Raw genomic sequence first — 15,486 nt, 5'->3', positions numbered from 1 at the left:
TGGTGCCAATATTCAAAAAGGGGACAAAAACTGAACTCGAAAATTATAGGCCAGTAATCTTAACCTCTACTGTGGGCAAAATCCTGGAGGGCATTCTAAGGGATGCTATACTGGAGTATCTGAAGAGGAATAACCTCATGACCCAATATCAGCATGGGTTTACTAGGGACTGTTCCTGTCAGACTAATCTAATCAATTTCTATGAAGAGGTAAGTTCCGGACTCGACCAAGGGAACCCAGTGGACTTAGTGTATATGGACTTTTCAAAGCCTTTTGATATGGTGCCACACAAAAGGTTGATACATAAAATGAGAATAATGGGGATAGGGGAAAATATGTGTAAGTGGGTTAAGAGCTGGCTCAGGGATAGGAAACAAAGGGTGGTTATTAATGGAGCACACTTGGACTGGGTCGCGGTTAGCAGTGGGGTACCACAGGTGTCAGTATTGGGCCCTCTTCTTTTTAACATATTTATTAATAATCTTGAAGGGGGCATACAGAGTGGAATTTCAATTTTTGCAGATGACACTAAACTCTGCAGGGTAATCAATACAGAGGAGGACAATTTTATATTACAGGATGATTTATGTAAACTAGAAGCTTGGGCTGATAAATGGTAAATGAGCTTTAATGGGGATAAATGTAAGGTCATGCACTTGGGTAGAAGTAATAAGATGTATAATTATGTGCTTAATTCTAAAACACTGGGTGAAACCTTCAATGAAAAAGACTTGAGAGTATGGGTGGATGACAAACTCATGTTCAGTGACCAGTGTCAGGCAGCTGCTAGTAAGGCAAATAAAATAATGGGATGCATTAAAAGAGGCATAGATGCTCATGAGGAGAATATAATTTTACCTCTATACAAGTCACTAGTTCGACCACACTTAGAATACTGTGCACAGTTCTGGTCTCCGGTGTATAAGAAAGACATAGCTCAGTGGTCCCCAACTCCAGGCCTCGAGGGCCGCCAACAGTGCAGGTTTTCAGGATTTCCTTAGTATTGCACAGGGGTTGGAATCATCACCTGTGCAGATGATCACATTACAACCGATGTAATACTAAAGAAATCCTGAAAACCTGCACTGCTGGCGGCCCTCGAGGCCTGGAGTTGGGGACCCCTGACATAGCTGAACTAGAGCGGGTGCAGAGAAGAGCGACCAAGGTTATTAGAGGACTGGGGGGTCTGCAATACCAAGATAGGTTATTACACTTGGGGCTATTTAGTTTGGAAAAATGAAAGCTAGGGGGTGATCTTATGTTAATGTATAAATATATGAGGGGACAGTACAAAGATCTTTCTGATGATCATTTTAATCATAGACCAGAGACAGGGACAAGGGGGCATCCTCTACGTCGGAGGAAAGAAGAGTTAAGCATAATAACAGATACGGATTCTTTACTGTAAGAGCAGTGAGACTATGGAACTCTCTGCCGTATGATGTTGTAATGAGTGATTCATTACTAAAGAGGGGACTGGATGCCTTTCTTGAAAAGTATAATGTTACAGGGTATATATACTAGATTATTTGTTAAGGTGTTGATCCAGGGAACTCGTCTGATTGCCCTATGTGGAGTCGGGAAGGAATTTTTTTCTCCAATGCGGAGCTTACTCTTTGCCACATGGGTTTTGTTTGCCTTCCTCAGGATCAACATGTTAGGGCATTTTAGGTTAGGCTATGGGTTTAACTAGATGGACTTAAAGTCTTCCTTCAGCCTTAATAACTATGTTACTATGTTACATCTGGGTTCTTTAGAAACTAAACACAGAGGACACCAACCATCAAATATAATAGTTCATGTGTTCAACCCACAGCATGTCAAAATACATACTAGTGCAAAAAAAGGAGCAAAGAGACATGAATATCAGCAGGGATCCATATGTAAAGTCACAAATTTTATTAATGTCCATTAACCACACAACACATAATTTAAAAACATTTAAAACCACAAAAATACAAACATTACACACAAAGAAATGGGTTTTATTAGGCTTCCCATTGGTGTATCCAACATCATATTTATTTATATTGGGTACCAATCATATGTTTTCTGGGATTAAGGTAACAACCTCCTCCCCAGTGTAACTGGATTTCTTGAAGGCAGTGTTCACTGGTATGTTTTATTGAGCACTTACTCTATAATGACCTAATGACCTAGGAAATGAGATTGGGAGGTTTCAGGCAGTGGACCAAGCTCATGCCCCTTTCTTTGGGTGTACTGTTTGTATTTTTGTGGTTATAAATGTTTTTAAATTACCGTATGTGTTGTGTAGTTAATGGACATTAATAAAATGTGTGACTTTACATGTTAATCCCTGCTGATATGCATGTCTCTTTTCTCCTTTTTTTGCACATCTGGGTTCTTTGTTAGGCCTCTTTCACACTTCTGTCTTTTCACTCCAGTCGAAATCTGTCGATTTTTGAAAACAAAGGATCCTGCTAATTTTTTCGCAGGGTCCTGTTCTTTCCCATAGACTTGTATTAGCGACGGATTGTGACGGATGGCCATCCGTTTCATCCGCTGTGCACTGGATCCGTCGGAAAATTGTTGTCCGTCGGGCAGAGAAAACATTGAGAGGAACATTTTTTCTGCACGTCGGAAAATCGCTCAGCGACGGGTTCTGCGCTGCCAGTCGTCGGCTATAATGGAAGCCTATGGGCGCAGGAACAGTCGCTGACCATCAAAAACAGGAATCCAGTGATGTATCCTGTTTTTCTATTCTGAGCATGCCTTCAGAGGAAAAATTCTCTCTCTCTCCAGAATTTTATACATTCAAATTCAGGCAGCGCCTCTTTTGACGCATCCGTCAAAACACTGGATGCGTTACACACGTTTTTCACTATTTTCGGCACATCTGTCACTATGTCACATCGACGCATTATGACGGCCGCCTACCGACGGAAGTGTGAAAGAAGCCTTCCGAGACATATTTCTTCTGGCTATGTTCACTGATTATTGTGCAGAAATGTAAGATGTAATACAGCCACATCCTCTATCAGTGCATGAGTGACTCCGCACAAGGTGTATCAGTATTGCACAACCAAGCTCAATTATTAAGATATATGGCACCTTTTTTACCATCTAGCTGTGACATGTATATGAAGTAAGTACAATACAGACCAAAAGTTTGGACACACCTTCTCATTCAAAGATTTTTCTGTATTTTCATGACTATGAAAATTGTACATTCACACTGAAGGCATCAAAACTATGAATTAACACATGTGGAATTATATACTTAAAAAAAAAGTGTGAAACAACTGAAAATATGTATTATATTCTAGGTTCTTCAAAGTAGCCACCTTTTGCTTTGATTACTGCTCTGCACACTCTTGGCATTCTCTTGATGAGCTTCAAGAGGGAGTCACCAGAATGGTCTTCCAACAATCTTGAAGGAGTTCCCAGAGATGCTTAGCACTTGTTGGCCCTTTTGCCTTCACTCTGCGGTCCAGCTCACCCCAAACCATCTCGATTGGGTTCAGGTCTGGTGACTGTGGAGGCCAGGTCATCTGGCGTAGCACTCTATCACTCTCCTTCTTGCTCACTAGCCCTTACACAGCCTGGAGGTGTGTTTTGGGTCATTGTCCTGTTGAAAAATAAATGATGGTCCAACTAAACGCAAACCGGATGGATGGTTCAGTATGCCTTCAAATTTGAATAAATCCTCAACAGTGTCACCAGAAAAGCACCCCCACACCATCACACCTCCTCCTCCATGCTTCACGGTGGGAACCAGGCATGTAGAGTTCATTCGTTCACCTTTTCTGCATCGCACAAAGGCACGGTCGTTGGACCCAAAGATCTCAAATTTGGACTCATCAGACCAAAGTACAGATTTCCAGTGGTCTAATGTCCATTTCTTGTGTTCTTTTGCCCAAACAAGTCTCTTCTGCTTGTTGCCTGTCCTTAGCAGTGGTTTCCTAGCAGCTGTTTTACCATGAAGGCCTGCTGCACAAAGTCTCCTCTTAACAGTTTTTGTAGAGATGTGTCTGCTGCTAGAACTCTGTGTGGCATTGACCTGGTCTCTAATCTGAGCTGCTGTTATCCTGCGATTTCTGAGGCTGGTGACTTGGATACACTTATCCTCAGAAGCAGAGGTGACTCTTCGTCTTCCTTTTCTGGGGTGGTCCTCCTGTGAGCCATTTTCTTTGTAGTGCTTGATGGTTTTTGAAACTGCACTTGGGGACACTTTCAAAGTTTCCCCAATTTTTCGGACTGACTGACCTTAATTTCTTAAAGTAATGATGACCACTCGTTTTTCTTTACTTAGCTGCTTTTTTCTTGCCATAATACAAATTCTAACAGTCTATTCAGTAGGACTATCAGCTGTGTATCCACCAGACTTCTGCTCAACACAACCGATGGTCCAAACTCCATTTATAAGGCAAGAAATCCCACTTATTAAACCTGACAGGGCACACCTGTGAAATGAAAACCATTTTCGGTGACTACCTCTTGAAGCTCATCAAGAGAATGCCAAGAGTGTGCAAAGCAGTAATCAAAGCAAAAGGTGGCTACTTTGAAGAACCTAGAATATAAGACATATTTTCATTTGTTTCACACTTTTTTGTTAAGTATATAATTCCACATGTGTTAATTCATAGTTTTGGAGCCTTCAGTGTGAATGTACAATTTTCATAGTCATGAAAATACAGAAAAATCTTTGAATGAGAAGGTGTGTCTAAACTTTTGGTCAGTACTGTACATATATACATTTATTTTATATGCACATTGTAACAAATTTATCCATTCAGTGAGCAACATACAATTATAAGCGACAAGTCAATTATTTTTAGCTCTTCTCCAAATTTACTGTTTTTAGCAGTACCCGGATGTTAAGGACATTTTGTACTTATTACAGGGCAACGAACCGTTACAGCAACAGATAAACCGGTTATTTTCGTAGTTTAATTAATACAACCTATTTCATGAAAAAGAAAAGGGGTCAATATTTCTTTATGTAGCACATAATTATTGAGCAATAAAAACAACCTTACAAAAATATGGTTATTCTAGATGGTGGCCCGATTCTAACGCATCGGGTATTCTAGAATAGGCATGTCCATGTAGTATATTGCCAAGCGACGTAGTATATTGCCCAGCCATGTGGTATATTGCCCAGCCACATAGTATATTGCCCAGTTACGTGGTATATTGCCCAGCCACGTAGTATATTGCCCAGCGACGTAGTATATTGCCCAGTCATGTAGTATATTGCCCAGTCACGTAGGATATTGCCCAGTCACGTAGTATATTGCCCAGTCACATGGTATATTGCCCAGTCACGTAGTATATTGCCCAGCCACGTAGTATATTGCCCAGCGACGTAGTATATTGCCCAGCGATGTAGTATACAGCACAGAGCCACATAGTATACAGCACAGACACATAGTATGTTGCCCAGTCACGTAGTATATTGCCCAGCGATGTAGTATATTGCTCAGTCACGTAGTATATTGCCCAGTCACGTAGTATATTGCCCAGTCACGTAGTATATAGCACAGCCCACGTAGTACGGTATATTGCCCAGCCACATAGTATATAGCAGAGCCACGTAGTATATTGGCCAGCACAGAGCCACGTAGTATAGAGACTTAAAAAAAAAATAAACATATACTCACCTATAGCCCGTTGAAGTCCTGCTATACTTACCATCCGCCGCCTTTCTCGCTCCTCGCCACGCTGGTGGGATCGCTCCATTGCAAGCGGCAGCTTGCGGTCCCAGGGCTGGTGTGAGCAGGACCTATGATGACGTCGCGGTCACATGACTGTGACGTCACGGCAGGTCCTTGTCGCACACCAGCCCTGGGACGGGACCGGAAGCTGCCGCTTGCAATGGAGCGGTCCCGGGAGTGTGACGAGGAGCGAGAAAGGCGGCGGAGGGTGAGTATAGCAGGTTTTTTGTTTTTTTTATTATTTTTAACATGCATATTTTTACTATTGATGCTGCATAGGCAGCATCAATAGTAAATAGTTGGGGACACACAGGGTTAATAGCAGCGGTAACGGAATCCGTTACACCGCGGGCCGTTACTGCTGCCATTAACCCTGTGTGAGCAGTGAGTGGAGGGGATTACGAAGCGGGCGCCGGGCACTGAGTGCAGGGGAGCAGGGGAGGGACTAATCGGACTGTGGCCGTCGCTGATTGGTCGCGGCAGCCATGACAGGCAGCTGCTGAGACCAATCAGCGAATGAATAACCGTGACAGAAGGACAGACAGACAGACGGAAGTACCCCTTAGACAATTATGTATATAGATTATTAGAAAAATGCACAAAGATGATGAAACCAAACTAAGCACCTGCTCTGTTCATATCTGGTTTCATTCAGCAGAGAATCTGAAGAACCCAAAGACATGTTACTTGTATGCTCTTAATGGTCACCATTTCTAAAGGCAATTACCCCAAGTCATACAGTGCCAGGAGTCGCTAACACCTTTCATCCCTCTTTCTCCTCTACAGTAACATGTTAAGGGATTATCTGGAGTTGACACCTACCAGCTAAGCTACTTTCTCCCAGAAAATAGCTATCAAATGACCATATTGACCATATTTATACTACTGCTGTCCTAGAGAGGCCCCAACATGCTAAACATGACTGATAAATGATGAAAAATAATGCAGGACAGCTTTCCCCTCCAACATCCAAATCCAGAAACTTATCTTATGGTGGGAGTGATCCCTATAAGAAGCAGGCACTTGGTAACTAACTTTTCTAAAGTTAATTAAAGCTCTTTCAGCAGCAGAAACTGAGAGGCGAGAATCAGACTGCGCAGTCCGGCCGGTTTTCTTAGAAAAAAAATGTTAATGCAGTAACTGTCCAAGACACTTTGCATTTTGCTTGGTGGCTTCTTTTTCCTGCCAGATTACTAATGTGGAATAAATTATCCTAGTATCTGGCAGTGGGACATAGCCCTGCTGAGGCAATGACCTTCCCCTTGGAACTATAGGTGGCACTATGAAATGTCTGAACATTGCTCAATCTTCATAGCGTGGAGGTGGAGAGGTTGGCCGATAGGACTCTAGGCATTATGCTGCAGGCTCTTTCAGCATTAACAGGGTTAAAGCACTGTCACAAGGAGAATAAGCTCAGTTATTACCATCCCGTATCAGGTGCATTCTATCTAATGTATGGTGATCAGAATTGGCGGGTACAAAAACTGCTAAGACCCATGGTAAGAGATGTGCTAGGCTGTGAGCGGGTAACACTCGCATGTGGTAAGTCATATACATCTATTATTCATATCCTGTTCTAGGAAGCTTAGAGGCAGTGACACATATAGTGTTCGTAGATATGATGATTTTCGGTATGAAGACATATAAGAAACCCTCTTCCAACACCTGATACTCATCGAGCTCCTGCTCCAAAGTGTAACCAGTGTTTAATAACCTCATCCTCCACGCTGTGCCATGTAGACTGGCTCAGAAGGAGTTAGACTTTTCTCCTGTACACTAAATCCCGCTTATACTTGGCTCGCATCCTAAGGGAGCTGACTGGTGACGGGGTGATTTAAAGCGCTGCAGCCTGTTTCTGCAGAGGATCAATTCATTACGACACTCCCACCAGCCTTAGCATTATGCCTCCTGACTAACAATTAATCCAGAGCATGGTGCAGTGAAATCCACTTAGCAGGGCTCCCGTCCCAATGCAAAGCAACGGCTTCCAAACCACAGTGCTGTAAGGGATTCAAATGAGCGCTTGACAGGAGCCCAGCGTGAGACATCAATATACCTGATTTAAACCAGTCCACCAGACATTGCTGCATAAGCTTCTTCCCTCATCTATTGGTATTACCTTCCAAATGATTCTTACAGCAGCATTGCAGATATATAATACAGCCTAGAACACAGGCTTTAAGTTGTTTAATAGAATAGAATAGCTAACGTAGGATGAAAGGGATAAGACCGCTGCTTTTATGAGAAATACAAATGACTCCTAAAGTTAAAGAAAGTGCCTGAGAGGGAGACAGGGTCTTTGCTACTGAATCTCACAAGTTAAAAATGTACAATATAAAAGAGTCTAATATAACAATCACACGTTGTTTCTCAGCACAGGCCAGTCTAGTTGCAACCCGTAAAATGTTGGTATTGTTGGTGGCATATCTTTTATATGTTCTAACTCTCCTCTGAAGACAAGTGGAATATCACGTCAGTCTCAATAGGAGGTTGGGAATCCAGCATAGTCATCTGCTCTCTGTTGGGATAGTCTCTGATGTAAGACCTCAGACATGTGCATTTACACTAAAAGATAATCATGAATGAGCATTCTTAAAAACGCAGAATTCCAGGGCTGATGAACGAGCAAAAAGCTGAAATGATCTTTTATGCAGTGCAAAAGATCATCACTTTTGGCGGTGCATCATCCTGTGTAAACAGGACTCGCTCTGTCAAGTTTGCAAACTCAGAGATCTATTACGGAACGCTCAGTGTTCAATATTTACATATTCGACTATCAAATGACCGCCGATTAATAAAGCTTTACCGATCAGCAGTTGTATTGTAACGAGGGTCGTTCCATGTAAACGGAACCAAAGGTTGGTGGGGCGAGCTAACCATTTGTTCTGTATGGAGGCCTACCAACAAATTACCTTGAGGAGTCTGAATTTTGACACTGAATCCTTATGTTTCCATGGAGATAACTGTCGCAGTGGCTTTCTCTCCATTGAAAGCTATCAGCTAAGCTGAACGTTTATGTTCAAGTATGTAGGTTGGGGGTACAGGTGAGATAGCTGTTGGTCAAATTAGTGTTTGGCCAAAAGAAATCTCTCTGTTCCCATGTCCAGATTTATTTCCATATTTAGATCCAGTTAGGAAGCATTTAAATGAAAATAATACCTTCAGTTACATCATCCATTCATTTGAATGGGTCCTGAATTGTCTTAAAATGCCCTTTAATTGTATCCGTTCCATCTGCTATCGTTTTGTTTCCAAAAGAGTAGAGATTCTTGACTGCACATTTTTTTGTCCCCCCACCTCCCAAAAAAAACAGATAACAAACAGAACAACCTTTTCTGTCTTTAGCATTAAAGTCTATGGGAAATGAATCATTTTTTAGCACTGCACATGCCCAGAATACTTGAGATGTGCATAGACACCTCCAGTATCAGATCAGTTCAAAACTAAATAAACATTTTTTGCAAATGAATCCAAAAAATGAAACCAGACTTTGAAAGATCAGCTAAAAATGAAAAATTTGGTTTACGTTTTGCATCCGTCTGTCTTTTTTGAATACTTTATTGGTTATAAATGAATGAAAACTGGACATGTGAAGAGAGCCCATCCAATGTGTGGGTACCTTTGCTCAAGTACTTAATTTACTGCCATTCATGTAAAATGGAAAAGTACATTTTTGGATAAGCCAAGAGACTAGCCTCGGTGCTGCTAAAATTGCGTTCCATTTCATTGTGGATGATAAAGCTACAGTTTACTTAACGCACCTGCACATATTCCCTAGTGGTCTCATGATTGGGTGCCCAAGCATTGTCATCGCTGTTCAGTCTAGCTTGTTGGGCCATCCACCCGCCATCAGCATATGTAGACGACGCGGAGATCTGCTCACTGGATATTCGCCTAGATTCCATTCCCAAAGGAAAATTACATTGAAAATCTGCAGAAGACACAAGATTGGTTAAATGTGTAAGCCTGATGCATAAAGACATGTCCCTGCAATAACTATCAGCTAATACTCTGCTCTTTTTCTCAAGACTTTTAATACCATGGCTAAAATTAAAAACACATTTGAGGAACATCCTTTAGAATTTGCGATTCTCCTTGAATTATCCCATTCATGAGCTTTCTAATGGCTGAAGACAAGCTTCACTATCTTACGCGCCTTAATTGTAAAAATTTGCAATAGCAGAACAAATTAGGACCAGCAAAACACAGGCTTATCAAAGAAAATGCTGCTAATCTTCTACAATTTAAACCTTAGCAAATTAGCCGAAATACGTATTTATGGGTCTGATCCATAAACAAGCCTCTAGAGAAGAACACATTTGGGCCTACTTCCTAACATTAGTCTTATACTGTGCATGCATTTAGCTGATATAATTATTTTCTTAGGAGACAACACTGAATATTGTAGCCAGATGTCTATGCTTGTGGATCGGTTCCATCCCATAGGTGTCTGTATTAGGTTTCCGAAACTATATCTGGCACTAATGATATAAAAATGATAATTATTAATGTTGTACAGTTGCTCTGGCTGCATATAGCAGAGCTGCCTTTTAACACTGGAGAAGTTTTGCAGACAATAAGGTGCTACTGAGACAATAAGCAGAATGCATAATAAGTGGAAAATGCAGGAACAAGCTAATTAAAAAAACATCAACATCAATGTATGATTGCGTTCAATCTCATAACCTATAAGTAATACAGTTTGCTTCCAAAAGATGTTCTTTAATTAAAGCCACTGTGCGGGAAAATGATTCCCAAGACATTGTGGGAATTGGCCTGCAAACGAGGATGCCTCCTACAAATTTTAGTTTTTGTTAAACTAACAGTAACAAATATATATGTAATCTGGGGAAAATAATCAACTTTTATTAATGAAGACACAAAGGAGAAAAATAATGCATGGCGAGACTAACATGTCAGACAATTATGCACTGAGGGCATAGAAATGACTGATGTGAGCTTATTGCACTGTCGAAAAAACACCAACAGCTTTAACAACATTTGACTGATACAAAACATGTAATCACAATCCGGGCTAAGGGACCTAGGACATAGAAATAATATAAAAGACACAAGAGACCTGAAATAATTCAGGTATTGCAAAGCCGAAATAAGACAGGTGCTTGGCAGGTGGACTGACAGATGAAAACAAAGATTGTCAAGGTTTGCCAGCCAGGCAGAAAGATATTCTACTTACTTTCAGGGACCTCCTGAGGGGCAAGGTAATAGCGAGCAGAAAACCCATCTTTAGCCACCGCCATGTCAGTGTGAAAGGTGAGGGAGAGGATTCCAGTTGAAGACCGGATCTCGGAGGGGGTCTTTGTACCACAGTACCTGCCAATCAAGGGCCCAACTACAGAGAAAAATAAGAGCATCATTGTTATCAGTTGAGGGCATTAGACGCTGTCATTTCCTTCAACGTTTTACTAATAGCACTCTGGTGCTTTCTTATCTCCTGCACAGACTACCAGCTGTAATGGTATATGCAGGAGACAGCTGAAAATACCAGTAATCTAATACAATACGCTGCCATCCACAAGGTAGTGATTTGATTGCTTAGTATCTTGAGGAAACAAGACAGAGAAAGAAGTAGGAAAGCTGATTCAATGGACACACTTGAAGAAAAGAAACATTTCATCGAAGATGTTGAAAATGTAAAGAAGTGCCTAAGTGATGACTTACTGTACATGCCAACTTTATCTATATTCTTCTGTAGTGTACTAAAATCAAATGTTCATAAAAAACCTATCTATCCATTCATCAATCCATCCATCCACCCACCCATGCATTAATCCAACCATCCACCCACTCACCCATCCATCCATATAAATCTATTTCCATATGTCTACATAATCCTATCATTCCCTACATCTTACCATTCGGAATGCCATCCCAGATGTCTAGCCAATCATATTTGCAATCCCCTTCTGCAACTTGTAGAGGGTCATGCTCTAGGTCGAAGGTCAAAAAATGCAGGATGATCTCCATCTTTGGCTTGGCCAGGATAGTGAATACACAGTCCAGGTTGTGTGGGTATTTGTCTGGATAGCCAGGAGACTCAATGGTGCCATTAGTGTTGGTGAAATTCCTGGAGCAGTCTTCAGAGCCTGCAATAATACAAACAGGAAGGGCTGACACAATGCTGAATGACCTCTATAACCCTAATGAAGACACAGAATGATGTAAAGATAGAGTGTAAGATATTTTACACCGAAATCTGTTAAGTGATGGAGCAGAAATATGATGGATCCAATCATCCAACATATTTGTAAATTAGTATTTTTATGAATGGAATAATTAATAATACAATTTAGTGTAAAAAAACTCAAAACTATTCATCCAATTAATTCATAATTACTTCATCCTGAGTATGCCATAAATGGTCAACATGTGAGATGTCCACATGTTCATAATGTACAACGCGGCAGAGTTGTCACTTATGTCTTCTCATGTTTAGTAAATCAGATCTCCAGAGATCACATGATAAATATTTTTCAAAAGGTGACAAACATGAAAGAGATGGAACTAGACAGTAGGGATGGCTGTTTAGTTTCTGTGGATTAAAGAAAGCTTTGTGCTTGCCAATAGGCCAAAGACTATTAATACAGACTTCAACAATGGTTTCCATTGTATTGAATGTGCAGAGAGCCCTGCAGTGTGTCCTATATCTCCCATGTGCCTTAAGGGGATGCTTTAGAGACTGAACAAGGGCCAAGAATCCCATTTCACATGTTCAAACTAAAAGTGTGCCATTAACAATTAGAAATCTGTTCAAACCCTTTGTGCAATTTCCATGTGAGTCTTAAAGGGAACATTTCTCTTAGTGTTTACCAGTTTACTTAACTGAAGGAGATGTAATCAAATATCTTTAACATGCTAATTGTATGAAATCTGCCATTTTATTTTCAATTAAGTACATAGGCTGGAGAAAAAATAATGAATTGGGGTCTTATCGAATTAACATTCAGAATTAAGAATAGCAGATTATGCTAACCTGATCCATAGAACTGTGCGTTTAAGAATGTTATTCAGCTTCTGCGGATCCATGGGTCGTCAATCCACTTGCAATAGAAACCAGGAAGGATTTGTGGACTTGTTCACGCTGCTGTTTATTGAAGACGCCAATTTCAGAAAATTCATTAGACATATGGTTTTTATTTGACGCATTTTGAAGCGTAAAACACTTCTTCCTCAGGAAAATTCACACCTATATGCTAACCACATAGGTATGTTTTTTCCTGAGGAAGAAGTGTATTATACTTCGAAACGCGTCACATACAACCATATGTCTAATTAATTTTCTGAAATCAGCATCTTCAATAAACAGCAGCGCGAACAAGTCCACAAATCCTTCCTGGTTTCTATTTTATTCTCACTGGAACATCTTCACCTTCATTATAATGACTGAAATTTGCGATCTACTTTTTTATAAACAGAAAATCATTGCGTTGAAATAGATATAAAAGAACACTAAACATGAAAAGAAATGATAAAGTAAAACTGAAGAAAACTACGTTCAGTATGTTTGGCAGCCTACAGGATTTTTTTGCATGCTCCTCAAACAAACAGACTTGAAGAAGGAGGTAATGTCCTTCTCATCCATTCCGTCCAGATGACTGATGTGGTCGAGATCAGCAAAGAGACAAAGTGGAGCGGAGGAATCTTCTTCAATCCGATAGCTTATCATAGATGGTATTGAGAACTTTACAGCAGAAGACAAAGTTAGGAAGGTGTCTTCTGTACTTCCAGAGTTTCATCCTAATCCTAATGCTGTTTGTCATTCTCTCAGATAGCACACTGATTAATAGAGTCTCATTGATCCATACACACATCAGTTTTAAAAAGGCATTTGTGTCTACGGTCCATAAGGCTCAGAGAACATCCTATTTTCATCTATTTTGTGGATCAAGCTCTCCGTTAAAATCTATGGGAATCAGTGTAAAACATGACATACTTTGTAATTCAGAGTTCTATCCAAGTTCCATCTGTTTCTAACTGATAGATTGTTAAGAGTCAATGGATAAAAAGGTTCAGGCAGTCTACCTCAGGGGCTCCTAACCTATGGCTCAGGAGTCACATGTGGCTCGTGGGCCCATGATGCAGTGCTCGCGGCAGTCTGTGAGCTTGGTGAATTAGCACCCAGTCTAGCAAATAGCTATGATGAGAAGGCCTGGAGATGGTGACAGAAGAGAACACGTGGTTGGGCATATATAGGATGTGGAGGGAAGATAAATATGGTAAACTGGATATGTATGATACCGCCAGGTAAAGGGGTGCTTGAAGCTGGTTACAGTTGTATGGCGGGGGTGTGGGAACCCTAGATGTAAGCATACTGCCTATAAGGGAATGGCGCACAAGGTCTTGGTGTGTCTTCGGTGGGGGAAGCTCTAACTGTTATACTGGTAATGGGGGTCTCTGGGAGACATTTCTAGGGGAGGGTGGCGCTGGATGTGGCTTACATGTGTCTCAGAGATTAATAAGGCTCTCAAGGTAAAAAAAAAAGTTGAAGACCATTGGTCTACCTGCTTCAGTGAAAAAAAAATGGATGGGAAAAAAAACAGATGTAACCATAACACCAGAGGAAAAAAATCAGTTAGTTTCTCTCAAATGGTAACACTCATGTGCGAATGTAGAATAACAGGTGAAGCATGATATACATATGTTTATTAATAGATGTCTTTCATGTATATTATCAAGTCAGTATAGCTTTATACTCCCCAGCCTTATAAGTTCTGTACGAAGATCTGCACCTGAGTAAAAAATAAAGGCTCAATCCCCATGTAACTTGTAATAGTTCTGAATGTTCTTTCCTTAACACCAAACTCCACATTCCTCATTTACTGCACAGTCAGAATGCTACCAGAAATCCTTCTCGAATATATTTATATAGTAACCTTCAACCTTCAGCTTACTATTCAATTATCCCAAGATCTTGCTTGTCTTCTATATTATGTGCATAAATATTTCACTCTGATACACACTGATACTGCCGCAAGCCGGGATAGGTGCCGAACCTGCTCTGAGATTCTGTTCACACCCGCGAGCTTATACAGTACCTAAGACCCAAGACAAAAGCTAGATCACTGATACAGAACACATCCGAAAACCCCTGAAACCGCCGCGCATATCTCTAGTCTTTCACAAATGGCTCTCTTTTTCCTTCTATTCTATATCTTGATGAGACGGTAGATTTCTACAATTCTTGTGCAATACAAATGAGACCAAGTTTACTGATATTCCCAAGATCTGCCGCCAACTCGAACATTAAAAATGCCTAAGAGAGATGATGCCCCTTTTATGCACAAAGCACATGGACGCTGCAAATTCATGGTGTATGCAGGATCCAAAAAGGCATAAAAAGTCATAAATCTGATTACTTTATCCAAGGCTAGAGACTCTTTATTCTAAGCCATTGTATGCCAAGTGTACGTCTTTCATGATCTTGGCCCCCAAAAGTACTAAATAGCCTACTTTAAAGCTCAGCAGACCTGTCTTTGTCATTTCCTTCTTGACCCCTTTGCTGTCACCAATACAGAGTAAAGCCCCGTGGGCACATTGACCTACTGACTTACCAACTGAATAGTGTCACTGATGATCTTAAATTGTGCATGCATAGAAAGGACTGTAGACAGCCGCACAATCTCCACTTAACCCTATTCCCCTTACAAATATGTGCGGGGGCAGTGGGTGTAAGTTTACACTTAAACTTTAACGTCCCCAAAATTTTACCCAAATATGTTAAGATAAGGAAAGTGCATACTCTTCTAGTGTCGGCATCAGCCGGTATCTTGTGTAGGCTTTTATCCAT

At 40.8% G+C, this 15,486-nt stretch overlaps 1 protein-coding gene across 3 annotated transcripts in view; it reads right to left on the bottom strand.

Annotated features, from left to right (window-relative positions):
- Positions 1-15,486, bottom strand: part of NRP2 (neuropilin 2) — a 178,323-nt gene that overhangs the window by 79,380 nt on the left and 83,457 nt on the right. For all 3 annotated transcript variants that reach the window (XR_011314661.1, XM_069733670.1, XM_069733669.1), the window contains exons 4-6: positions 11,555-11,785; positions 10,876-11,031; positions 9,440-9,609 (exon numbers count right to left, since the gene is read on the bottom strand). Coding sequence is in view for 2 of the 3 variants with exons in the window: in XM_069733670.1 (XP_069589771.1) it covers positions 9,440-9,609; positions 10,876-11,031; positions 11,555-11,785 (557 nt within the window). In the remaining variant the exon portion in view is untranslated. The remainder of the gene's footprint in view (positions 1-9,439; positions 9,610-10,875; positions 11,032-11,554; positions 11,786-15,486) is intronic.

Source organism: Ranitomeya imitator, chromosome 7, assembly GCF_032444005.1.
Source record: "Ranitomeya imitator isolate aRanImi1 chromosome 7, aRanImi1.pri, whole genome shotgun sequence".
NCBI classification, from domain to species: domain Eukaryota; kingdom Metazoa; phylum Chordata; class Amphibia; order Anura; family Dendrobatidae; genus Ranitomeya; species Ranitomeya imitator.
Note: the sequence above shows the minus strand (reverse complement) of the source record. Positions and strands in the feature narration are given on the sequence as shown.